This window comes from Oncorhynchus masou, chromosome 18, assembly GCF_036934945.1.
Source record: "Oncorhynchus masou masou isolate Uvic2021 chromosome 18, UVic_Omas_1.1, whole genome shotgun sequence".
NCBI lineage: Eukaryota > Metazoa > Chordata > Actinopteri > Salmoniformes > Salmonidae > Oncorhynchus > Oncorhynchus masou.
Window position 1 is genome coordinate 40,186,182 of NC_088229.1, and position 27,500 is coordinate 40,213,681.

The following is a 27,500-nucleotide window of genomic DNA, read 5'->3' on the forward strand; positions in this document are numbered from 1 at the left end:
CACACTCTGATCCATACATCTATTGAGAGAGAGCATTCCCTTCCCTACAGCCTGGGGGAGAAAGGGATGAAGGGGGAGAGGAAACAGAGTTCCAGAGCTCCAAAAAAGAACAGATATTCCAGATATTCCACTAGCTCCAAAAAATAACAGATATTCCACAACTTGGTTTAGTCTCCAAAATGAAGTTTTAAGAGTTGAGCGGCGTACAGAGCAGGAAAGAAGGTTTAGTTTATAAAATCATCTCGGGACCAAAAGCAGCTCTGCATCAAAGTTAGCACTGCATGGAGAGGTGTGATCTACGCAGAGAGGCTTTCACACTGCGCAGTACAGACAGGGTACAGGATCAGTACAGACAGGGTACGGGATCAGGACAGTCAGGGTACAGGATCAGTGCAGATAGTGTACAGGATCAGTACAGTCAGGGCACAGAATCAGTACAGACAGGGTACAGGATCAGTACAGACAGAGTACAGGATCAGTACAGACAGAGTACAGGATCAGTACAGACAGGGTACAGGATCAGTACAGACAGGGTACATGATCAGTACAGACAGGGTACAGGATCAGTACAGACAGAGTACAGGATCAGTACAGACAGGGTACAGGATCAGTACAGACAGGGCACATGATCAGTACAGACAGGGTACAGGATCAGTACAGACAGGGTACATGATCAGTACAGACAGGGTACAGGATCAGTACAGACAGAGTACAGGATCAGTACAGACAGGGTACAGGATCAGTACAGACAGGGTGCAGGATCAGTACAGACAGGCTGGACCACATTATCCTTTGAACATGTCAGGAGTGGGTCCCCCGCACCAGCCAATACTCAGGGGGTGTGGAGGGGCAAAGGAGAAAGCCTCATGGCCTTCTGTTTCCAGTTGGGTTTCCAGTTGGGTTTTGATCTCTTTAACTGATATAGGCCCAACAATATGCCCTTTCAGCGACACGCTCACTGGTCGCAGCTACATGTTTGCATTTAGGCATTGCTGTGATCGGCCAGTTAGAGCCAGGCGGTGCCAGCTCCTTGGAGCCAGAATCCTTCTCTCTCGCTCCTCCCGCTTGGCTGGATTGAGGCTGATGAGCTTGAGCTGGTCAGTTCTGCTGCAGCGTTCCGCCATGTAGCACCAACTTTTAAGGGAAAGGGGAGATGGAGACGCTTGACTGCGCGTCAGTGAAGCAGAAAGCTTTTTATATGTGTGTTTATAACTTAGGGCAGTCTGGAAAGAGTGAGGGAGAGGGGGGAGAGGGGGGAGAGGGGGGAGAGGGGGAAGAGCAAGAGAAAGAGATGGAGAGCAGGCATCAGCAGGGGAAGGGGACTGCTCTGCTGGGGAATGTCTGGTCTGGAGGAGAGAAATATATATATATATATAGAGAGAGAGAGAGACAGAGACAGAGACAGAGACAGAGACAGAGACAGAGACAGAGACAGAGACAGAGACAGAGACAGAGACAGAGACAGACAGACAGACAGACAGACAGACAGACAGAAGGGAGAGATGCCAAGTGGTCCTTGCCCCTGATGAGGGAAATAAGAGGTGCATAATTATGGGGGGGAAAGAAATGTGATGTCTCATAAATGTCAAGGTAACTCTTATTTGTCCTTTTTCTGTTTTGTCTTTTAGTGACCCACTCAAAGAAAACCATTACATGACAGGTTTACCATACATAACTCAACATAACATAAGCCAGTTTACCTCATTCTAAGGACTGGACCCAGCACTCTGCTATGTTTAGTTGGAAAAGGAACATTTCTTGAGACAAATTTGATTTGATTTCATAGAAGGTATCATGTACTTATAAGCAAAATGTTTTGGCTTTAGATTGGTTTTACGTTCCCTCTCCTACTTTATGGGTTGTTACAGATTAGTCAGGACAACTTTTTGGTACTGTTATATTTGATCTACTGTATAACTGTATAACTGTATAACTGTAAACCCTGAAGGCTCCCAAAAGATCCACTGCTCTGACTCAAACACACACACACACACACGCACGCACGCATGCACACACACACGCACAGACACACACATACACACATGGGGGGGCAGGGTAGCCTAGTGGTTAGAGCGTTGGACTAGCAACCGGAAGGTTGTGAGTTCAAACCCCCGAGCTGACAAGGTACAAATCTGTCGTTCTGCCCTTGAACAGGCAGTTAACCCACTGTTCCCAGGCCGTCATTGAAAATAAGATTTTGTTCTTAACTGACTTGCCTGGTAAAATAAAGGTAAAATAAAAAAATAAAAAAAAATATTTAAAAAAAATACGCACACACAAACTCACACACATGCACAGAAACACACACTCACGCACACAACCCACTGCTAGACCACCCCTGTGTAACTCTAAAATGAAACAGACTTAAATATTGACATACACCACAGTCACTCAACACACAACACATTCTAGGCTCAGAAAGCAAAGAAGCAGAGGGATGCATACACACACAAACATACTGCCACCCTCCCTTTGACACACTTGATGAATGTCTTTCTGGATGGAGGGGGTAAACAAATAAACGTTGGGCACCATGATCTCTGGGTCAGGGGTTATAGGTCACGGTCAATGACGATGCTGCTCTGATCATCTGTGTGCAGGTCGTGAACTTATCATACGGCACCAATCACAGTGCAGCGTCATCCACATCACTGTCCCCCCTGAGCCAAATGTAATGGATTATCTACAGTACTTAACATGAAGATTATTGTTGCACATCATCACTACATTGGTTATCTTCTGTAACTGTTGCTGTTGGTAGAGTCAGAGTGGTGTGTTTGCCAGATTCCCAGATGTTTTAGATGGTGATAAAATCATCCATCTTGAGGGGAGATTATCCTGACATATCTCCCCACAGAGGGAGCACTACTCTGGGACCCGGAGCCAGGGAACGATCCCTCAGTCCTCCCCGGTGTAGGCTAGCAGCCAGAGAGATCCTAGCCTATGTAAAGTAAGGGACAGGAGGTCTATAGAGCCCCATGAATAGATCCCTGAGGAGCTCCAAAGTTGTTTGGAGAGATCTCAAGAATAGATCCCTGAGGAGCTCCAAAGCTGTTTTGGAGGGGTCCAAGAATAGAACCATGAGGAGCTTCAGAGCTGTTTTGGAGAGGTCCAAGAATAGATCCCTGAGGAGCTCCAAAGCTGTTCTGGAGAGGTCCAAATCCCTGAGGAGCTCCAGAGCTGTTTTGGAGGAGGTCCAAGAATAGATCCCTGGGGAGCTCCAGAGCTTGTTTCAAAGTCCCTATCGTACTGAACGTTACTGAGAGCACAGGTGGGGAATGTAAATTATATTGGGGAGGCAAGGGAGTAAAGGAGAGAGAGAGTAGCAACATGAGAGAGAGCGAGAGCTAGATGGTGGGATAAGGAACATTCTAGCTCAGGGGAGAGTTGAGAGAAGAAGGGGGGAGTGTTGAGGAGGAGTGCATGTTTAAGGGAGTAGGGAGAGCTCAAGGCTTATTTGAGGACAGGGAGTGGGAGGAGGATATGTTAGTGGGGGAGTCAATAGTGAAAAGTGGAATGGTTGCTCAATGGGTAATAAAACCAGAAAGAATATATATGACAGTGAGTGCTTTATTCAAGCAAAACCACAATCCACAACTGTGAGACTGGGATGAGTCAAAGACAATAACCTCCCAGGCCCAGAGCAGCATCTTCAAATGACATGTATAGTTGACTCTCTCTCTCTCTTTGTTTGGGTCAGTACATGGATCTAAACCTGCATTCTGGTAACACAAGATATGTGTTGTTTTTGACTGAGTATCAATAAACAGTGTTATTCAGTCTGACTATGTATGTGAGGCCAGTAGTTGTAGCATTGACTCCACAGTCCTCTGCTCACTCCTACCCTCCCTCCCTCCCTCCCTCCCTCCCTCCCTCCCTCCCTCCCCCTCCCTCCCTCCCTCCCTCCCTCCCTCCCTCCCTCCCTCCCTCCCTCCCTCCCTCCCTCCCTCCCTCCCCCTCCCATGCTGCTGTGTTTAAAGGCACCAGTCAGCGGTCACTGCACAGGTCAGTCTGTAATCAGGGTCTGGTTAGAAGTGGGGCGAAAACAGGGCTCATGAGCACCCCCTGACACCCCCCAAAGGTCAAATGTGACACGCCCAGTTCCACGAGCCTGATGTTTGGGGTTTTAGGCTGGGTTTCTATACAGCAGAGAGATATCAGTTAATGTATGAAGGGCAAAATGAATGTATTTGATTTGATTTGATGTAACCATGGCAACCCAGGTGTCTGACAGGTAGGGTGGAAAGTACATCTCATGAAATGCACCTAGCTACACACACATCACAGTGTGTATGTACACGCATGTAGGTTCTTCTACTTTATAGCCATTTTCACTCAACACATCCGGACACATCTTCAGCCACTCTGCACCTGCACTATGATACTGTATATAGTGGTTTGTAGTAAAACCAGGTGTACTTTGTCTCTATCGGCCAAACGTGACTCAGCTCTCCTTCCTGTCCAGACTGTAGCTGCACACAGGCACGCACACACACTCCTGCTCACGCACACACAGGCACGCACACACACTCCTGCTCACGCACACACAGGCATGCACACACACTCCTGCTCACGCACGCACACTCAGGCACACACATACACTCCTGCACACGCACGCACACACAGGCACGCACACACACTCCTGCTCACGCACACACACACAGGCACGCACACACACTCCTGCTCACGCACGCACACACACACAGGCACGCACACACACTCCTGCTCACACAGGCACGCACACACACTCCTGCTCACGCACACACAGGCATGCACACACACTCCTGCTCACGCACGCACACTCAGGCACGCACATACACTCCTGCACACGCACGCACACACAGGCACGCACACACACTCCTGCTCACGCACGCACACACACTCCTGCTCATGCACACACAGGCACGCACACACACTCCTGCTCACGCACACACAGGCACGCACACACACTCCTGCTCACGCACGCACACTCAGGCACGCACACACACTCCTACTCACGCACACACAGGCACGCACACACACTCCTGCTCACGCACACACAGGCACGCACACACTCTCCTCCTCTCAGGTTTTAATAATACAAAACCCTCTCTTCACCTTCAATCCTCCCTCGCTCCTCTCCTCCCCTCTCTCCTCCCCAGCTCTGGGAGTGTACAGGGGGCAGGCTGAGGCAAGGCGGACTGTTGAGATAGATTCCAGAGGGGTCCCTGTGGCGAGAAGCAGCCTGTCGCCCCTGTCCGCTCTGATCCACTCCACTCCCTCCCAATCCCAGCATCCACGCTCAGCTCCAGAGAGTTATAAAACATTTATGAACCCCATCTTACTGCCTCTAGGCAAGGCCTGGCCACCGGCTGTGGCTCCCCTCCACCACCACCGCCTCCTCTAACTGGCAGGGCAGGGACCGTGGAGAACGTGCATGGGGAGCGGGCAGCTAGGTTATTATCGACACAGCGACGTCCCCTTCACTGAGAGCAGCCAACGGTCGGTACTCAGTCCATCGACGTGGGCATCTGAGTCACAGCACACGAACCCCAAATCATCCACATTTTACTCTCAATTACAGGGGGCCTTGGTAGTGGAGGGGGGAAAAGATATTGTGGACAGCGTAGCTAGGGCGTCCGTCATTGCGTTGTGGTTGTTTTCAGATTGCGTGCGTTTTAGCGTGTGATCCTGATGATAGCTGCCGTCAGACGGTCTGCATGGTCAACATGGCCTCGGTATGGCCTACATGTATGTGGAGAGGGTCATAAATAGACTAAGTAATAAATCATTCTCTCTCTCTCTCTCTCTCTCTCTCTCTCTCACACACACACACACACACACACACACACACACACACACACACACACACACACACACACACACACACACACACTGAACATAAGCAGTTCAACATTCTCTCTGCCATTCTCAATCATAGCTGGAGTACTGTTGGATAATTGGGGGAAAGTGATGCAATCTTAAAGAAGCTCCTATAGGATTTACATTTAACCCGAAAAACGTCTGGAACAATGTAACAATGTAACTCTGTCCAAAAGAAACAACATTTCTCCAAATATCCCCCTTCGATCATACAGTACATTCAACCATACACACATTTTTGTTGTTGCCGAACTTGGGTGTTCCAAAACATAAGGTTGCAAAGCTGTCGGATCCCTTATTGGTTAAGAGGATGTTCATTTTGTCCATTCCAATTATGTGTTGCTATGGCTGAGCCAGCGCTGGAATGCATTGCTTATGTTTAGGTTATGGGAACAAGAACGGTTCCATTTTGCGTTGATCTCTTAATCAAGGTGTAAATGCTACTCCCACTGCCATTGAATTCAAGTACAATTGAAGGGGACCTCTTTTCTGGTAGAAACAAGTTTCACCAAAGGCAGTGGATTTTCATTGCCCTGACACCTTGACTGCTTAGCCATAACCCCTCTGAGACCCCTGCTCATTTGGAGAGTGGAGGAGTACCCCCCAATTTAATTAAAGCACTGCACACGTTACAATAGCTCTCAAGGGGCAGGTCGCCCATGATGCGGACAGACCCAGTAATGACACATTATTTTTGCGCACAGACCATGATAAATTAGACTATTCATTTCACTCCATTTCAGGTTCAAATACTTAAATCAGACATAGTCTTTATTAAGCAACATTCAATTACATCTCAATCGACTATTAAAAGAATTGAACCTATTTATTTATGACCTACAGAGGACTCCGGAGCATTTTCAGTTGAGAGCGTGTCTGGTGAGAGGCGGATCGCTTGGTTGGAACGCTTCCCTTCACTGGGCTGCTGCGCGGCTCTCTTGCACCTCCAGAGAAAGGCGGGGTGAGTCTATCCGGTCTATCCCAAGCCCTGTCTAAAAACGGACTCCTTCGGACATCTGAGAAGAAAAAAAAAACTCCGGGGCTGGAGCAAAGGCTGTTCAGAGGGAAACGCGTGTTGAGACCATTAATATCTGAGACCATTACGCACGGACTTCAGATACAGAGTGGACCGAGTCCTTCACGTTAATGACAATTTAGTTTAATCACTTAAAAAAAATACAGTGATTACAATCATTTAGAATATAAATATTCGTTTGTTACAGAGGTGAATTGCAAGATTTCTAAAAACTCAAAGATCTATCGACAATTCAAAAGGACATTTCCAAGGAACCATGAAGGAATTATCAACTTTCGGCCACAGGGTGACTCTGGTTGCTCTACTTCTAACAACTGTCTCAGCTACCAAGACGAACGTACCACGACTCAGACTTTCATACAAAGGTAAAATACTAAATTAATGCATTTGATCACGTGTGTTTTCTGGTCAGTAGGACGAGGCTATATTGATTTATTTTGTAACATTTTCAAATGTTGATTTATTTTTAACGTTCTTTAAACCCTCTTGGGAAGGAAATGATGGGAAATAATTAAGTGATGTGTTTGACTCCTCATCTTAATTCAACTATGTGTCGTCGTTTGAAAATGGGTTTTGACAGAGTGCGCACAAGATGTTTGAACATGTTCCGTAACATTATTTGATTAAGTTCATTAGGTTCATTAGGCTACTTTCTCCATGGCGTGCATGTGGATTATAGCCTACTGATTTGTATTCATTATGACCGTACCCACTCCCGGGTAAGCAGACATTTTAAGAATGTTTGCTCGTGTGTTGGTGTGTGTGTGTGTGTGTGTGTACACAACACAGGTGTGAGTGCTCTCCACAGTGCAGATTCAAGCGCCATTAATTGTGGGCAACACTGCGAATGAGAGATCTCTGAATTTTTTGGAAACCCTCCGAAAGTAAATGTGTAGCTATTATAGACCTATACAATAACGTTGTATTAGTAATAGGACTACAACATTTTTTAAAACATACACATGGACTAATGTCCTGTTGACCTGAACATTAGGCTACATTTGTTCATATGAACGAAAAACATGACGCATGTTTAAGGCCTATAAATCCAAGAAACTCATTTTTTTTCTCCAAATAATATTTCGATTAAATGTAACTCAGTAATATATATCATGTCATTTCATAAATACGAATACATTTAATTGCTTTTATCCCATTGTGTCTGCATGTCAGGCACACCCTTACAATAGTATTTTATTTGCAACACGCTTTTATCGCACAGGCCTATGCTTGATATAATTTGGGTGAGTTAAATTTTTTCAGTTGCTCTGGCGTCTTGGAGGGTCTTGTCAAGTTGGGAAATGATTGTGTAAATATGGTTGATTGTGGGCTACTTAGTTTGTTGGTTTTAACTTAACTTTGATAGATCGCCTACCTTTGGCCCTGAAGGGCGTTTGGTGTGTTTTCACCTCTTCGCCTTCGGGCACACCGTGGCGCCCGAGAAGTGTATTCAATTACTGCCAAGACAATTACGTTTTATAGAGCGCGCGGTGCACGGCTGTTCAACATGGAAACCGGTAGGTTCTGTCTCGGCACACTCAGCAAGTAAAAATACAAAGATGAGTCATTTATTGTCTGACAACCACTTTCATTCAACTGCTTCTTTTTCTGCGGCTCGTTTCCAGCGGGAGAACAGTGGTCCTTGATCAGCCTCACAATGTTAGACATTTGGAATCGTGTCGGATTATGGTCCTAAATGCCTTGAATGTCTGGTAGCCAGCCTAGGGTATCCTCATGACTCAGGCTGCCTGTATGGAGAGGTGCTTGGCTTGGCTGGACCAGAGTGTTGGAATTCCCTGGTCAGTGTCCACAAACATGGCCCTTCCCCAGTCCAAGTGAGTCTGCAATTATTAGTGGTTAAAAATCAAAAAAGGATTTCCTCCTGTTGGAGTAGATGTTTTCATTAGAAAATAATCACTCCATTTTTTTCTCTCCACATCCTGTTGCAGGAAAAATGGCACATCGAACTGGCTTGTAAATTTCCCTGGTATTGACATCTTGACCATAGAGTTGAGTTAGTTTCCCTTGTTTAGAACCACTATATACCCCGAGGCATCATCCTTTCCCTGGGGCTTTAGAGGTCATTTAGAAACAGGAAACATTTTCATTTTCTCATCTAATCAACTAGTAGGAGTTAAAGCAGGAAGGTGCACCGAGCAGCCTTACTTCCTCTAAATCACTACTACCACTTCTGCCCTCCATCTGTTACACCCCTGAATCCCTCCATCCCTCCACCCCTCCATCCCTCCGTCCCAACCCTTCCACTGCTTCACTCAAAGATTATCATCAGTTAGTTAATCCTCCAACCGGTTCCTCTGATCAGAGTCCCTCTCCCCCGTTCCCCTCCCCTCGGCTCCCTCTCGTTCTATTCTCCCGGCGGTATTGGTTGATCCCAGATATGGTGGTGCTCCTGCCTCTTGCTTCCTGCCTCCTGCTCTATGTGTCAGACTGGAAAGATGGTCGGTGAGAGAGCAGACTGGGTTTGTGATGGGAAGTGGGGAACAGCCCCTAAACCCCTGGCAGTGGGCTCGTAAAGTGTTTCTGGGGCTCCAGGGTCGGGGGCCGGGTGTTTACGGGGGTTCTCAGGGGGTGTCATCGTAGCCCCAGGTCTGTTCTGTGCGTTGCAGCTGAGCGTTTGTAGATGGAGCCCCCCACAGTCCCTCTGTCTCCTCACCTCCCACCATGTCCCCTTCCTCCCCCTCCCCATCAATCATACGCAGACCTCAGGAGGATAAATATGCCCGTGCAGTGGACACACTACTCACACACACACACACACACACACACACACACACACACACACACACACACACACACACACACACACACACACACACACACACACACACACACACACACAGACACACACACACACACACACACACACACACACACACACACACACACACACACACACACACACACACACACACACACACACACACACACACACACACACACACACACACACACACACACACACACACACACACACACACACACACACACACACACACACACACACACACACACACACACACACACACACACACACACACACACACACACACACACACACACACACACACACACACACACACACACACACACACACACACACACACACACACACACACACACACAGACAAACACACTGCTCCTCATCATCACCCATTTTGAAAGTGCTGCAGATGGAGGAGCTGCTTGTTTTAGTTGACATGAATGAAGGAGTTTGTTTTTACAGTGTTGCCCAGATGTTGTTCCAGGGGGATTTAGAAGTCCCTCTCTCTCTCTCTCTCTCTCTCTCTCTCTCTCTCTCTCTCTCTCTCTCTCTCTCTCTCTCTCTCTCTCGCTCTCGTTCTCTCTCGCTCTCGTTCTCTCTCGCTCTCGCTCTCTCTCTCTCTCCTTCCTTAAGTGCTCCCAGGCTTCTGGAAGAAAAAAAGATTCTCAGAAACTGGGCCAGTTGGCTCATCGCACCAAAGAACTGTATACTGTACAGCGCTGAGAAATTGGAGCGAGAGAGTGAAATACGGAGTGAACTTTTGGTTCTATGACACGGATTGACAGAATTGGGTTGGACTGTAGCTCCGGCTGGCATTGCCCCTCAGCTCAACTCCAGTTGTTATGGAATTATTTTAGGAAATCGAAAGCTCAAGAAATTCTGAGGAGATGTTCTAGATTATCTACCATTGAGTGGTGGATTGTTCAAGAATGATTGTCAGTAATATCTGTCTGTTCCAGTATATCCAAAAACAAGATGTCCGCCTTGCTGCTACAATACAGGGATGGTGACAGTGGCAGGTACAGTGCATTCGGAAAGTATTCAGACCCCTTCCCCTTTTCCACATTTTGTTACATTACAGCCTTTGCTATGAGACTCGAAATTCAGCTCAGGTGCATCATAGTTTCAATTGATCATCCTTGAGATGTTTCTGGACATGATTTGGATTTGGAAAGGCACACACCTGTCTATATAAGGTCCCATTGTTGACAGTGCATGTCAGGGCAAAAACCAAGCCATGTGATAGAAGAAATTGTCCGTAGAGCTCCGAGACAGGACTGTGTCGAGGCAAAACTGAGCAATCGGGGGAGAAGGGCCTTGGTGAGGGAGGTGACCAAGAACCTGATGGTCACTCTGACAGAGCTTCAGAGTTCCTCTGTGGAGATGGGAGAACCTTCCAGAAGGACAACCATCTCTGCAGCACTCCACCAATCAGGTTTTTATGGTAGAGTGACCAGACGGAATACAGTCCTCAGTAAAAGACACATGACGGCCTGCTTTTAGTTTGCCAAAATGCACCTAAAGGACTCTCAGACCATGAGAAACAAGATTCTCTGGTCTGATGAATGCAAGACTGAACTCTTTGGCCTGAATGCCAAGCGTCATGTCTGGGGGAATCCAGGCACCATCCCTATGGTGAAGCATGGTGGTGACAGCATCATGCTGTGGGGATGTTTTTCAGCATCAGAGACTGGGAGCTAGTCAGGATCGAGGGAAAGATGAATGGAGCAAAGTACAGAGAGATCTTTTATGAAAACCTGCTCCAGAGCACACAGGACCTCAGAATGGGGCGAAGGTTCACCTTCCAACAGGACAATGACTCTAAGCACACAGCCAATACAATGCAGGAGTGGCTTCGGGACAAGTCTCTGAATGTCCTTGAGTGGCACAACCAGAGCCCAGACTTGAACCCCTTCGAAAGTCTCTGGAGAGACCTGAAAATATCTGTGCAGCGACGCTCCCCATCCATCCTGACAGAGCTTGAGAGGATCTGCAGAGAAGAATGAGAGAACCTCACCAAATACCGGTGTGTCAAGCATCATATCCAAGAAGACTCATGGCTGTAAATGGTATATTTCTGTTTTTTTAAATGTATAACCTGCATTTGCTTTGTCATTATGGGGTATTGTGTGTAGATTGATGAGGGGGAAAACAATTGAATCCATTTTAGAATAAGGCTGTAACGTAACAAAATGTGGAAAAAGGCAAGGGGTTTGAATACTTTCAGAATGCACTGTAGCTAGCTGCCGACGCCCGACACCTCAGAGCTGTCATCTCTGCTGTTATCACACTCTGTGGCGTTCTCACACACGTGTGTGTCTGGTGTCTGAGCCTTGAAGTGTCACTGTGTCTGCCTCCTTAATGCCTAAACTTACCCATGGAGTTGTTTTTTTGTTTTAAACCTATCCCAAACCTTCACCCTTAACTTAACCATTCGGAATTAGTGCCTGAACTTAACCGTCAAAATGTTGAATTTATGGACAAAGGTTGAATTTTGCCGTGAGACGGAGGAGAGGAGAGAGGGAGAGGAACCCACGAGAGGTGTGAGAGAGAAGAGGGGGAGGCTGGGGAAATGAAAGAGAGAACGGAAGAGTCTAAGAAGATGTAGAGAAAGGAACTTATGATTTGTTCCACTTGCCAGACCTATGGGCGCTCTCTGGACTCTGGCGAACCTGATGTGTGCTTCTTCATGACCATAAAGGAAATTAGATTGAGGTGAAGTTGAGAAGAAATGATTTATTGGCAGGGCAGATCTTCTTTTTTTTTAATGCCCCATCAAGTCAAAGTGAAAACAGGTGGGGCTATAAACCATACCCACCTAGATGCAACCACTCTTCAGATAAGCCCAACCCCCCGCCTCAGTAGCTCCTACTCCTAGTCAGGGCAGGTCAGTGTGACTGGGGAGTAATGGATTACACAGCCATGGATGGAGCTCAGTCAGGAGAGGCCTGAACAATGCATCATTGTGTCTGTAGCGTTAGCTATAACTGGGAGCTATCCACTGCCTCCAATTAGGTAATAAGGCCTGGCAACACGCCTTCCTCTCCCCGTCTCCCCACAGTGCCACATCTGGTAGGGGTCTGGGCTTTCCGTCCATGACAGCCATGCACCGTATTAAGTGGAGAGTAATCTGATGTTGAGATGCGTTCCGATTTGGTGTTCAGATGTGGTTCTGATAAGGTACAGTTACTGTACAGCTTTTGTCTGTCCAAGTCACCAAGGGCCAACTCTGGCTTTCCCATGCCTTCGGCCATTCTGTTTGGAGTCATGTCCATCTGGTTCATATCGCTTTGACACACACAACACACACACACACACACACACACACACACACACACACACACACACACACACACACACACACACACACACACACACACACACACACACACACACACACACACACACACACACACACACACACACACACACACACACACACACACACGCAGTGATTAATCCCTTGGTCTGTTTCTTTAACCTCTCTGTAGTAGATCATTGTCTGGGGAGCCATTAGAGTCCAGCTGAGCCGCAGCATGACACGAGGTAGAGCAGTAAGCATTGAGAGCAGCGGGGTCAGTGTGGCAGGCCTGACTCTATAGGACGAGTGTGTGTTAAGGGCATGTTAGAGCAAAGAGAGGGATTGGTGGAGGCATGAATGGAGGGGACGGTGAAATCTCGACGGAAGGGGGATGTAAGGAGGTAACGGCGGAACAGAGGTGAGCAGATGGAGGGGAGAGCAGGGGAAAGGTAGAGGGATGTAAGGGAGGGGAGAGCAGGGGAAAGATAGAGGGATGTAAGGGAGGGGAGAGCAGGGGAAATATAGAGGGATGAAAGGGAGGGGAGAACAGGGGAAAGATAGAGATATGAAAGAGAGGGGAGAGCAGGGGAAAGGTAGAGGTATGAAAGAGAGGGGAGAGCAGGGGAAAGATAGAGGGATGTAAGGGAGGGGAGAGCAGGGGAAAGACAGAGGGATGAAAGAGAGGAGAGAGCAGGGGAAAGATGGACGGGAGAGCAGGGGAAAGATAGAGGGATGAAAGGGAGGGGAGAGCAGGGGAAAGATAGAGGGATGAAAGGGAGGGGAGAGCAGGGGAAGATAGAGGGATGAAAGGGAGGGGAGAGCAGGGGAAAGATAGAGGGATGAAAGAGAGGGGAGAGCAGGGGAAAGATAGAGGGATGAAAGAGAGGGGAGAGCAGGGGAAAGGTAGAGGGATGAAAGGGAGGGGAGAGCAGGGGAAAGACAGAGGGATGTAAGGGAGGGGAGAGCAGGGGAAAGATAGAGGGATGTAAGGGAGGGGAGAGCAGGGGAAAGATAGAGATATGAAAGAGAGGGGAGAGCAGGGGAAAGGTAGAGGTATGAAAGAGAGGGGAGAGCAGGGGAAAGATAGAGGGATGTAAGGGAGGGGAGAGCAGGGGAAAGACAGAGGGATGAAAGAGAGGAGAGAGCAGGGGAAAGATGGACGGGAGAGCAGGGGAAAGATAGAGGGATGAAAGGGAGGGGAGAGCAGGGGAAAGATAGAAGGATGAAAGAGAGGGGAGAGCAGGGGAAAGATAGAGATATGAAAGAGAGGGAGAGCAGGGGAAAGGTAGAGGTATGAAAGAGAGGGGAGAGCAGGGGAAAGATAGAGGGATGTAAGGGAGGGAGAGCAGGGGAAAGATAGAGATATGAAAGAGAGGGGAGAGCAGGGGAAAGGTAGAGGTATGAAAGAGAGGGGAGAGCAGGGGAAAGATAGAGGGATGTAAGGGAGGGGAGAGCAGGGGAAAGACAGAGGGATGAAAGAGAGGAGAGAGCAGGGGAAAGATGGACGGGAGAGCAGGGGAAAGATAGAGGGATGAAAGGGAGGGGAGAGCAGGGGAAAGATAGAGATATGAAAGAGAGGGGAGAGCAGGGGAAAGGTAGAGGTATGAAAGAGAGGGGAGAGCAGGGGAAAGATAGAGGGATGTAAGGGAGGGAGAGCAGGGGAAAGACAGAGGGATGAAAGAGAGGAGAGAGCAGGGGAAAGATGGACGGGAGAGCAGGGGAAAGATAGAGGGATGAAAGGGAGGGGAGAGCAGGGGAAAGATAGAGGGATGAAAGGGAGGGGAGAGCAGGGGAAGATAGAGGGATGAAAGGGAGGGGAGAGCAGGGGAAAGATAGAGGGATGAAAGAGGGGGAGAGCAGGGGAAAGATAGAGGGATGAAAGAGAGGGGAGAGCAGGGGAAAGGTAGAGGGATGAAAGGGAGGGGAGAGCAGGGGAAAGACAGAGGGATGTAAGGGAGGGGAGAGCAGGGGAAAGATAGAGGGATGTAAGGGAGGGAGAGCAGGGGAAAGATAGAGGGGAGAGCAGGGGAAAGATAGAGGGATGAAAGGGAGGGGAGAGCAGGGGAAAGATAGAGGGATGAAAGAGAGGGAGAGCAGGGGAAAGATAGAGGGATGAAAGAGAGGGGAGAGCAGGGGAAAGGTAGAGGGATGAAAGGGAGGGGAGAGCAGGGGAAAGACAGAGGGATGAAAGAGAGGGAGAGCAGGGGAAAGGTAGAGGGATGTAAGGGAGGGAAGAGCAGGGGAAAGATAGAGGGATGAAAGAGAGGGAGAGCAGGGGAAAGATAGAGGGATGTAAGGGAGGGGAGAGCAGGGGAAAGGTAGAGGGATGTAAGGGAGGGAGAGCAGGGGAAAGGTAGAGGGATGTAAGGGATGGGAGAGCAGGGGAAAGATAGAGGGATGTAAGGGAGGGGAGAGCAGGGGAAAGATAGAGGGATGAAAGGGAGGGAAGAGCAGGGGAAAGATAGAGGGATGAAAGGGAGGGAAGAGCAGGGGAAAGATAGAGGGATGAAAGGGAGGGGCGAGCAGGGGAAAGATAGAGGGATGAAAGAGAGGGGAGAGCAGGGGAAAGATAGAGGGATGAAAGAGAGGGGAGAGCAGGGGAAAGGTAGAGGGATGAAAGGGAGGGGAGAGCAGGGGAAAGATAGAGGGATGAAAGGGAGGGGAGAGCAGGGGAAAGATAGAGGGATGTAAGGGAGGTAAGAGCAGGGGAAAGATAGAGGGATGAAAGAGAGGGGAGAGCAGGGGAAAGATAGAGGGATGTAAGGGAGGGGGGAGCAGGGGAAGATAGAGGGATGTAAGGGAGGGAGAGCAGGGGAAAGATAGAGGGATGTAAGGGAGGGGAGAGCAGGGGAAAGGTAGAGGGATGTAAGGGAGGGGAGAGCAGGGGAAAGGTAGAGGGATGTAAGGGATGGGAGAGCAGGGGAAAGATAGAGGGATGTAAGGGAGGGGAGAGCAGGGGAAAGATAGAGGGATGAAAGGGAGGGAAGAGCAGGGGAAAGATAGAGGGATGAAAGGGAGGGGAGAGCAGGGGAAAGATAGTGGGATGAAAGGGAGGGGCGAGCAGGGGAAAGATAGAGGGATGAAAGGGAGGGGAGAGCAGGGGAAAGATAGAGGTATGAAAGGGAGGGGAGAGCAGGAGAATGATAGAGGGATGAAAGGGAGGGGAGAGCAGGTTAAAGGTAGAGGGATGTAAGGGAGGGGAGAGCAGGGGAAAGGTAGAGGGATGAAAGGGAGGGGAGAGCAGGAGAAAGATAGAGGGATGAAAGGGAGGGGAGAGCAGGGGACAGATAGAGGGCTGTAAGGGAGGGGAGAGCAGGGGAAAGATAGAGGGATGAAAGAGAGGGGAGAGCAGGGGAAAGATAGAGGGATGAAAGGGAGGGGAGAGCAGGGGAAAGGTAGAGGGATGAAAGGGAGGGGAGAGCAGGAGAAAGATAGAGGGATGAAAGGGAGGGGAGAGCAGGGGACAGATAGAGGGATGTAAGGGAGGGGAGAGCAGGGGAAAGATAGAGGGATGAAAGAGAGGGGAGAGCAGGGGAAAGATAGAGGGATGTAAGGGAGGGGAGAGCAGGGGAAAGGTAGAGGGATGTAAGGGAGGGGAGAGCAGGGGAAAGGTAGAGGGATGTAAGGGAGGGGAGAGCAGTGGAAAGGTAGAGGGATGTAAGGGATGGGAGAGCAGGGGAAAGATAGAGGGATGAAAGGGAGGGGAGAGCAGGGGAAAGATAGATGGATGAAAGGGAGGGGAGAGCAGGGGAAAGATAGAGGGATGAAAGGGAGGGGCGAGCAGGGGAAAGATAGAGGTATGAAAGGGAGGGGAGAGCAGGGGAAAGATAGAGGGATGAAAGGGAGGGGAGAGCAGGGGAAAGGTAGAGGGATGAAAGGGAGGGGAGAGCAGGAGAAAGATAGAGGTATGAAAGAGAGGGGAGAGCAGGGGAAAGATAGAGGGATGTAAGGGAGGGGAGAGCAGGGGAAAGGTAGAGGGATGTAAGGGAGGGGAGAGCAGGGGAAAGGTAGAGGGATGTAAGGGATGGGAGAGCAGGGGAAAGATAGAGGTATGAAAGGGAGGGAAGAGCAGGAGAATGATAGAGGGATGAAAGGGAGGGGATGGGAAGATAGAAGGATGAAAGGGGAAGGGAAGGAATGGCTCAGAGTTGTGCACCTGAGGATGAGACACAGTGTTCCTTTCAGCAGGCAGGGTTGAGGGTTCGAGGCCTAACAAAGTGTCATTGATTATCTGTCACGTAGATTAGTTCTCCCCTGTCCACAAGAGGGCTAGCAATGTGTGTGTGTGTGTGTGTGTGTGTGTGTGTTAGTCTGAGAGAGAGAGGGTCTATGCAAGTCTGTTTCTCTATACACATTATACCATCCTGGATGGACAATAAAGTTTTGTTCTATTCTATATGTGAGTATAAATACGTCACCCTTGTTAAGTGTATTTGTGTTTTCATCTCCAGGGCTCAGTTCTGTCTGACCAGCGTGTCTAAGTGAGCCCTTTGACAGTGCATTGTGTGAAGAGCTAGCCAATATAAACCCCAGTGTCCGGAGAAATGACAACGCTGTCCATGCGTGGAACAAATTACACAAATGGCTGCAGTCCAAGGGGTTAAATCTATTTATCTGATCCGTTCCCACAATCCCACCCCATCCCCCTGTCATCCACCTCTCCAAACCTTCTACGTCCTTTCGTCTTCAAGTGGTTTCATTTCATAACGGGGACAGCCGTGCCGGGAGTTGCTGTGCCATCTTAAAGATGGATGCCAGGGGTTTGAAGTGGGCTCTTTCTTTCTTTCTTTCTTTCTTTCTTTCTTTCTTTCTTTCTTTCTTTCTTTCTTTCTTTCTTTCTTTCTTTCTTTCTTTCTTTCTTTCTTTCTTTCTTTCTTTCTTTCTTTCTTTCTTTCTTCATAAAAGGCTCTCCCTCCCCTTGGGTTGGGTAAACAGCTCAGACCTCTGCTGTGCAGTTCACTGGAGAGCGAGAGAAAGTGAGAGACAGAACGAGGGAGAGGGAGGGAACGAGAGAGAGCGGGAGAGAGAGAGAGAGAACTGTGGTCCTGCTTGGCCCATAGCACAGGCAAAGAAAGAAAGAGAGAGAGAAAAAGATCCATGATTCGAGGGAGAGGGAGGAGTATTTATGTTAGGGTATGAAAAGCTATACCTAAAGCAATACAGGCTCTCATAGCTACTCTACTAGGGGTTAGTAGGGTTTGTATATTTTTTCTGACTGCTGCTGGGGTTGGCCCTTGCTGCCTGCTGGTGCAAGCTGGCCCGGTGAGAGAGTTAGTGAGCGGGGCTACAGTTTCAACTGGGGCTGCAGGGCCCGTGGTCCTACGGGTCCCATGGGGCTCGGAAACTAGGGGTAGTATTGACAGGAATGTCTAAATGTTAGGGGGGGGGGCGTGTACGTAAACACAGGTCTTTGCCCTCCCCCTTCCCCCACAATAATACTGTAATCACACTGATTGGACGTCACATCTACCGTTGTCCTCTGACTCTGATTTCTCCTATTTGGCTGACGTTCAGCGCATTGAACACAGGAAGCGGAGAACGTTCTTCGTCCCTTTTGGCAAATGAGACAACAGAGGATATGGTGGAAGGAAGGCCCTGCGTTCTCCCTGGGTTGGTCTGGGTGAGAGGCTACGTGTGGATGTCATGATGAGTGTTGGAATATAGAATGGACTTGAGATGGTGTCAGAATGTTGTTTGCATGTGTGTATATGAGTAGGTTAGCGTAACGTGGGTGTATCCGGGTGTCTACCCGTGTTATTGCACTAGAGATCCACTGCGGGTGAGTCTGGTTGCGGGCCAGTTGAAGGTGAGCAGGAGAAAGCCTGGGATGATGGGAACTCCCTCTGAGAGCGTTCACAGCGCAGACAGTCAGTGTCGCCCCCCCCCCCGCTGTCAGCTGCACTGCCTCCGCAATCAATTAGTTCCACCCAGGAGCTGCTGACAGGAAGTGCCAAGAGCAACATCACCCGCTGCACATTCTATAATTATTACAGGGAACACACGCACATCCACACAGACGCACGCATGCATGCACACACGCACACACACACACACACACACACACACACACACACACACACACACACACACACACACACACACACACACACACACACACACACTGCGCCCATTACCTCAACGCTCCTGGCGATTGTATAGGCTGCAGTTAACTGATACCTGAGCCAATGCTCCATACAGACAGTGTGTGTGTGGACACTTGTGTGTCCATCCCCAGATGAGTGTGTGTGTATATGCATTTGTTAATTAAGAGAGTGCTTCAACATTGGGCGCTGCCTGCCTGCCGCTGATAGAGGGAGCCAGCTGGTATTGACCAGGGAGACTGCCTGCCTGCTACAGTTGACGAGGGTAATTTCTTCATTACATAGAGAGGAGGAGGGAGACTTTCTCCGCTGGGTCTGGCAGGACTAGATTGGATTGGGCCTTCCAGGACCCCACTAGACCCTCCAGAAGTGGCCTGGTTCTGGTTATTCTGACGCACCTTGTTGGGAAGCACTACAACGCTTAATAGACGATCGACCACTTCGTTGGGACGTATCATCAAGTCCCTGTCCCATTTCACGGCCCTCCCTACTAGCCGTTTACACTTCAGCCCCAATTTCCCCATAATGCCTGGTTTAGGGTATTTTATGAGCACTGCGTGTGAGCCAGCAGGGTTTGGACTGGGTTTGGGGGCGAAAACTCAATCCACTGTGAAAGTTTACAGTGAATTGGCCGTCCTTTTGATAAGGGGGTTGATTGGAGTCCGGGATGCTGAGGTCACCCTCTCCGACCCTCTCTCCCCTCTCCGCCCCTCTCTCCCCTCTCTCCCCTCTCTCCACCGGCCTATTGGTTGACTCTGTGGGGTAATTGTATGACTCTGCTCAGATAGGCGTACTGAGACGACTGATAAGAGAGAGGTTCCAGGATGTGTGTGTGTGTGTGTGTTTGCGCGCGCGTGCGCCCCTGTGTGCGCGCGCGCGCGCGTGTGTGTGTTTGTGCGCGCCTGTGTGTGCGTGCCAGTGGATCCATTCTGACAGAGCCCTGGCAGTGGTTTGAAGAATGGACTTTATCAGTGTTAACCTCAGGGCCCGCAGGGCCGACTTCTGTCTCCACCGAGGACGTTTACAACGCAGAGGTCAAACATTCATCATGTGTGGTCATAGACATAGAATGACTAGCGTGTTTTTTTTAAGAAGCAAAAAAAAAAACGAGCTTAGGAGCAGAGGATCGGCCCAATGCACGGTCTCTGTCAAACAGACGAACAAGCACGCACTCACACACATGCCGTGTGGAGTTACTCCATGTAATGCCGTGGGGGAGGACGACGTTAAAGCCAGGCCACCACCAGTGGGCAGAGTAACCCAGAGTGGTGTGTGTCCCCAGCCAAGACAAACACCTGACTTCTGTCCCATAGACACAAAGACCCCCTTTATAGACCCCATTCAGATCCCCAGTCCCCATACACAGTGTATAATCTAGGAAAGAGCAGCTAGGGGGATGAAATATGGCACATGCTGTTCTGTGAAGGTGTGTGTGTGTGTGTGTGTGTGTGTGCGTGCGTGTGCTTACTTGTGTGTGTATGATTCTACGGTCAGTTATATATGACAGGCCCGGAGATGGCGGGGGACGCGTGGACAGGAAACACAGGGCTTTCCTGTGTCACAGGCATCTGTTATGGGGCAGGTTGACACGGATAATGGTGGCAGTCCTGCCAAGTGGGTCCCTTGTGGGTCCGGCCAAAAAGGAGGGGGTGGATAGTCTGGACAGTGGAGGAGATGGGGCGGGAGTGGGAGAAGATGGAGAAGGAGGTAAGATGGCTGACTTGTGTGTAGACTCAGATTCCCAGCATTCGTGGCGCACAGCAATAATATACAGCAGCGCTAATACAAGGAACACTGGCCTGGGGAGTCTTTTAAAGGGTGCAATGAATGACTCTCTCTCTCTCTCTCTCTCTCTCTCTCTCTCTCTCTCTCTCTCTCTCTCTCTCTCTCTCTCTGTGTGTGTCGTCCTATGTGTGTGTTATCTGTGGCGTGTGTGTGTGTGTGTACTAACCGCCAGGTGTCTGGAGACAGCGAAGGTGTGTGTGTGTGTCTATCTGCCTTTTGCATGTGAAAAAACTTGTCAGATGGAGGAGATAGGAGTAGAGAGGTGTGGGAGAGATGTGGCGATGACAGGTGTGAGATTGAGACAAGGAGAGAGAAGGGATTTGAACTGTACCTTGAAGAACGAGTGAAGGAGAGAAGAGAGAGAGAGTGAAGGGTGCATGGTGTGGCCTTTGGGGTCTAACGGGCCTCAGATGTGCCCCCCTCCTTCTCCCCTCGCCCCTCAACCCCTCATCCCTCGCCCCTCAACCCCTCATCCCTCGCCCCTCAACCCCTCATCCCTCGCCCCTCAACCCCTCATCCCTCGCCCCTCAACCCCTCATCCCTCGCCCCTCAACCCCTCATCCCTCGCCCCTCAACCCCTCATCCCTCGCCCCTCAACCCCTCATCCCTCGCCCTGAGCTCAGAATAACTCCTCCAGCCACTCCTAAACACACTAACGACTAAATCTCAATTTGTTCCTTGTAGAAGAGACAATCAAATACGAGAGCCTTGAGCGCTCCCTCATATTCCCCATCTTCCTCTCTCTGTCCCTTTCTCTCGCTCTCTTCACCTTAGTCTCTCCTTCTCACGCTCTTCCAATCCTTGTTTTTCTGTCTAAACACTGAAATAATACAGCTCGCTTGGGGTTCTTTTTAAGACAAAATCCATCTCTTCTTGAAAATGTCTTCACATACACAGCTGTGTGGATGATGGATGGAGGATGGAAATGTTGGACTTTAAGCTATGTGGCTAAGGGTTTTCAGAGGATCTGTATTGAATGCAATGTTGCAGTAAGATAATACCGTGTGTGTGATTGGATGTTATGGTTACAAGACCGAGAATGTGGAATATTGCACGTTGATGATTTTGGTAGTTGTTGTCCCAGTCCTAGAGTTGGTTAGAGGTTTTATTCATTACCGATCAAAGCTCTTGTGGCTGGTGGCACTGTGCACCACTAAGGTAGCGTTGTCTGGGTCAATGGTGTTGTGGTTGGCACACATACAGATAGTCTGGGTTGGTCTGAGTTGGTCTGGGTAAGTTGGTCTGGGTTAGTCTGAGTTGTCTGGGTTAGTCTGGGTTGGTCTTGGTTAGTCTAGGTTGATCTGGGTTGTCTGGGTTGGTCTTGGTTAGTCTAGGTTGGTCTGGGTTGGTCTGGGTTGATCTGGGTTGGTCCAGGTTAGTCTGAGTTGTTCTGGTGGGGTCTGGATTGATCTGGGTTGGTCTGGGTTGTGTCTGTGTTGGTCCCGGTTAGTCTGGGTTAGTCAGTGTTGGTCTGGGTTAGTCTGGGTTGATCTGGGTTGGTCTGGGTTGGTCTGGGTTGTTCTCAGTTAGTCTCGGGTGATCTGGGTTGGTCTGGGTTGATCTTGATTGGTCTGGGTTAGTCTTGGTTAGTCTTGCTTAGTCTTGGTTGGTCTTGGTTAGTCTAGGTTTGTCTGGATTAGTCTGGGTTGGTCTGGGTTGGTCTGGGTTAGTCTGGGCTGGTCTTGGTTAGTCTAGGTTGGTCTGGGTTGGTCTGGGTTGGTCTTGGTTAGTCTAGGTTGGTCTGGGTTGGTCTTAGTTGGTCTGGGTTGGTCTGGGTTAGTCTAGGTTGGTCTGGGTTAGTCTGGGTTAGTCTGGGTTGTCTGGGTTGATCTGGATTGTCCTAGTGTCGTATACTCTCCTACAGGGTCAATATTATTCTGGTGTTCAGGTGTCAGCTCTGAGGACCATCCAGACAGGGAGCTGGACATACAGGCACACACACACACACACGCACGCACACACATTCACACACACAAACCTATTATGGGGCATTAGCCTGTGGGGTGCTAGTATAGCGCGACCGGAGGAAGGACTCAGACGAGATGTTTACACTCTTAATCCACAGGACAAACACACAAGAAGACTGAAGAGGAGGGGAGAGAAGGAGAAAAGAAAAGGGCAAGAACCCTCCACAGAGTCCGACCCTCCCTGACCCCCTCCTCCCCTCCCCTCTCTCCAGCCTCCAGCCGCTGTGTTTGGTTCCCAAAGCCCCAGACCCACAAAAAGTGACCCCTTTCCCTCTCTGTTTATTTGTGTCCTCGGGTCACCACAGTCGGATGATAGAGTGGATACTTGGTTAAAAGCTCTATGTAGGAGCGTAGTTGGTTTTAGTTTTGTTGAGTTGAGTTTAAGGCAAAATGTCTGTGATAATCAAGAACTGACATATGGAGAACTGGTGTACTACTTAGATCCTGGTTTTTGTTTGTTTAGAACAATCATGTAATGGTGGCATGTTTTTCTCCATACATGCAATGTTGTTTTTCTGCATTGGGGATTCTTTTGTTGGTAAGTAAGAGGGTTACAAGTGAATAGACATATATCTTATTGTGGGTGAGGTTTTTAAAGAGGTAAAGATAGGGAATGGAGATGAAGATGGAGAGAGGGAAGGAGAAAAATAGAACAAGTGTGTGGTGTGTGTGGAGTGTGGCAGAGGTTGAGTTTTCAGAGGAAAAGCGTCAGACTGTTACAGTGCTAACAAGTGTGAGTGTGTGTGTGTGCTTGTCTGTGTGTCTATGTGTGTGTGTGTTTGCGTTTGCGTGTGTTTATGTGTGTGTTTTTTGTGTATAGTATCTTCAGTTTGGGGGGGGTGTTGTGGGACATGGGGCCAGGAGATAGTGGCTAAAGCAATGGAGTATGAGCTGCATCACTGACTGGTCTCCTATATTCCTCTCTGTCAAAATATAGAGGTGAGAGCAGAGCAACAGATCACTGTCACGTCATAGTCGGCTGTCACACCTTCAACACCCACAACTAGATGGCGCCGACGGAGAAGGGCGTCATCTTACGAGTTCCAACCCGACTTTGCTATTTAGTGACTTTTATCGTGTTTGTCTTTTTTATCTTACAGAAAGTTCAGACAATTATCACATATGACCTCCAAGCACTTCTGGACAAACACGACTTCAACTCTGACTCAGCTGTTCCACTGTTCCCTATTCCTTTGTTCCATGGGTCACGCAGGAAACGAGGTGGAGTCCTGGGTGTGATCGAGGCGAAGAGAAATTCTAACGGCGCTCCCCTCCGTTCTATTGGCAAAATGTCCAGTCACTGGAGAATAAGATGGATGAGCTTAGTCCGAGAGTCTCCCATCAGAGAGACTTGAAAAGCAGCAATATTATTTGTCTTACTGAAACTTGGCCGGATGATGACGCTACACACCTAGTTCTCAATGGATTCTCCAGGCAGTGGTGGGATTGGACGGCAGCTTCAGGGAATGCGAAAGACGGAGGAGTGTGTTTTTTTCATGAACGGAAACTGGTGTGCTGCTTCAATTGTGAAGGAAATCCCAAGCTTTTGCTCACCTGATACAGAACACCTAAAGGTGAGCTGCAGACCCCTTTATCTACCAAGAGAGTTCTCATCCGTAATTATCACGGCTGTCTACATCCCTCCACAAGCCAACACCACTCTGGCACTCAACAAACTGTACGGGTCCATGGACAAATAAGAAACCGCTCACCCAGAGACAGCGTTTCTGGTGGGCGGGGACTTTAACAGGGGGAGGCTTAAAAGCGTCCTACCTCACTTTTACCGACATGTTTCCTATGACACTAGGGGCTCTGAAACTCTAGACCACTTTTATTCTACCCCCAGAAACGCATACAAGGCCCTTGCTCGTCCTCCCTTTGGCAAATCTGACCAAGACTCCATTCTCCTGCTTCCTGTTTACCAACAAACGCTCAAACAGGAAGTACCAGTGATGAGCTCAATAAGGTGGTGGTCAGATGAAGCAGACGCGATCCTGGGATATGTTCCCGGGATTCAACTGATAGCATTGAGGAGTTTACCACAACAGTCAAAGGCTTCATCAATAAGTGCATAGACGATGGCGCCCCAACAGAGACTTCAAGGATGTATCCAAACCAAAAAACCATGGATTACGGGAAATATCCGCACTGGGCTAAAGGTTGGGCTACCGCTTATAAAGAAGGAAGCCAGTTACGCCAACTCCGAAGCTCGTCATGTGTGGCCGGGCTTGCAGACAATAACTGATTAGAAAGGGAGACCCAGCCGTGAGTTGCTCAGCGATGCAGAACTCCCAAATTAGCTAAATACCTTTTATGCTCGTTTCGAAGGAATATCACACTGTGCCTTGTGTGAAAGCCCTTGTTTTTTTCCCCGGATAACTGTGTGATCTCGCTCTCCGTTGTTGATGTGAGCAAAACGTTTAAACATATTAACAAGCACAAGGAATACCAGGGTGCCTTCTCAAAGCTGGCACGGACCAGCTGGCAAGTGCATTCGAGGACATTTTCATTCTCTCTTGTCCCAGTCTATAATCCCAACATGTTTCAAGCTGACCACCATTGTCCCTGTTCCCAAGAGCTCCAAGGTAACCTACCTGGTAACCTATTTGTGTGCCTACTATCGCCCTGTTGCACTCACATCTGTAATTATGAAGTGCTTTGAAAGGCTGGTCATGACACACATCAACACCATCATCTCAGACACCTTAGAATCACTCCAATTCGCATACCGCCCCAACAGATCCACAGATGACGCAATCTCAATTGCACTCCACACTGCCCTCGCCCACCTGGACAAGAGGGGAAATAACTGTGTGAGAATGCTGTTCATAGACTACAGCTCAGCGTTCAACACCATAGTCCCCTCCAAGATCATCACCAAGCTAGGGATCCTGGGACTGAACCCCTCCCTCTGTAGCTGGATCCTAGACCTCCTGACGGGGCCGCCCCAGGTGGTGAGGGTAGACAACAACACCTCCTCCGTGCTAACTTTCAACACAGGGGCCCCACAGGGGTGTGTGCTTTGTCCCCTCCTGTATTCCCTGTTCACCCTTGACTGTGTGGCCACTCATGACTCCAAGACCATCACCAGGTTTGCTGAAGACACATCAGTGCTTGGCCTGATCACCAACAGCAATGAGTCAGCCTACAGGAACGAGGTCAGAGACTTAGCAGTGTGGTGCCAGGACAACAACCTCTACCTCAACGTCAGCTGATCGTGGACTATTGGAGAGAGAGGGGAGAGCCCGCCCCCATCTACATCAACGGAGCTGTTGTGGAGCGGGTCGAGAGCTTCAAGTTCCTTGGCGTCCACATCACTAATGACTGAACATGTTCCCGCATAGTCGTGAAGAGGGCACGGCAGCGCCTCTTCACCCTCAGACAGCCCAGTACATCACCGGGGTTGAGCTCCCTGCCATCCAGGACCTCTATATCAGGCAGTGTCAGAGGAAGACTCCAGCCACCCAAGCCATAGACTGTTCACTCTGCTACTGTCTGGCAAACGGTACCGGAGCATAAACTCTCGGATCAACAGGCTCCGAGACAGCTTCTACCCCCAAGCCACAAGAATGATAAATAGCCAAACTACTAGACATTCAATGAATGATACCTGAACTATCTACACTGACTGTATCTTGCACGGACCCTACGCACACTCACCATACAGTCCACATGCACACTCACTCACACACACTACATATGCACAAACATAACACACACACACGCATACTGACACAACACAGACACACATACATTCTGGTACTGGTACTCCCTGTATATTATCGCTCCATTTTGTATTTTATTCTATTCATCTTGTGTTAATATTTTTTTAACTTCGCATCGTTGGGAAGGGCTTGTAAGCTAACATTTCACGGTAAAAGTCTACACCAGTTGTATTCGGCACATGTGACGAATCAAATCTGATTTGATTTGAGTCATTCCACACTGACGCCTGAAGTCGATCGTCAGCTCCTACAGATCAGTGGGAAACGCCGAGCGCCCTGAATTCGTGTACAAGTAGGCTGCTCCAAGTTTGATGCCTCTGTGTAGGCTGATACATTTAAATGAAAACAGAGACCGCATTCCTGCACTCGGACACTGTATCCTTGTCTGTAACATTATCTGCTACGGAATAGTATTGATGGGTGTTTCTGTCTGCTTATACTGTGTAATCTCAACCATACTACCTGGACCTCTCTACTACCCTGTCTGTCAACAGCATATTTATGTCACCTACAGCCCTCATCTGTACTTATCACTGTGCTTGCTTGTCTGTTTGGAATGTATGTCCCCCCCCCCTCTCTGTTCATGCTCATGTCTTTGCCTCTGTCAGTCAGATCTCCTGTCTGTCTGTCCGTCCATCCTCATGTCCGCCTGCCTGGGTGCGTTCTGTTAACAATTATGCTTTAGTTACTTGAACTGGAGAAGTTTTCATGTAACTTTCATGAGGTCGTAATAACAGGCAGCCCTATTGTTTGGCCTCTGCTGTTAGCGACTGTTTCATGGGATCCCAATTAAGGGTTTGGGTCTGACTCGTGCCACCTCTGCTTTTTCAATCATCTTGGTTCATGATCACGTTTTATTCCCAATTAGGAAATATATGAGAGGAAAAACACCGTAAAGTTTATAGTGCTCTCCACCTCTTGCCATAGTTAATTATGGGGAG

The 27,500-nt window shown here is 49.0% G+C and overlaps 1 protein-coding gene across 1 annotated transcript in view; it reads left to right on the forward strand.

The window, feature by feature from the left end:
* Positions 1-6,744: 6,744 nt before the first annotated feature.
* Positions 6,745-27,500, forward strand: part of LOC135504589 (semaphorin-3G-like) — a 58,520-nt gene continuing 37,764 nt past the window's right edge. The window contains exon 1 of the mRNA XM_064923305.1: positions 6,745-7,263. Within this exon, the coding sequence (XP_064779377.1) occupies positions 7,155-7,263 (109 nt within the window). The 5' untranslated portion in view covers positions 6,745-7,154. The remainder of the gene's footprint in view (positions 7,264-27,500) is intronic.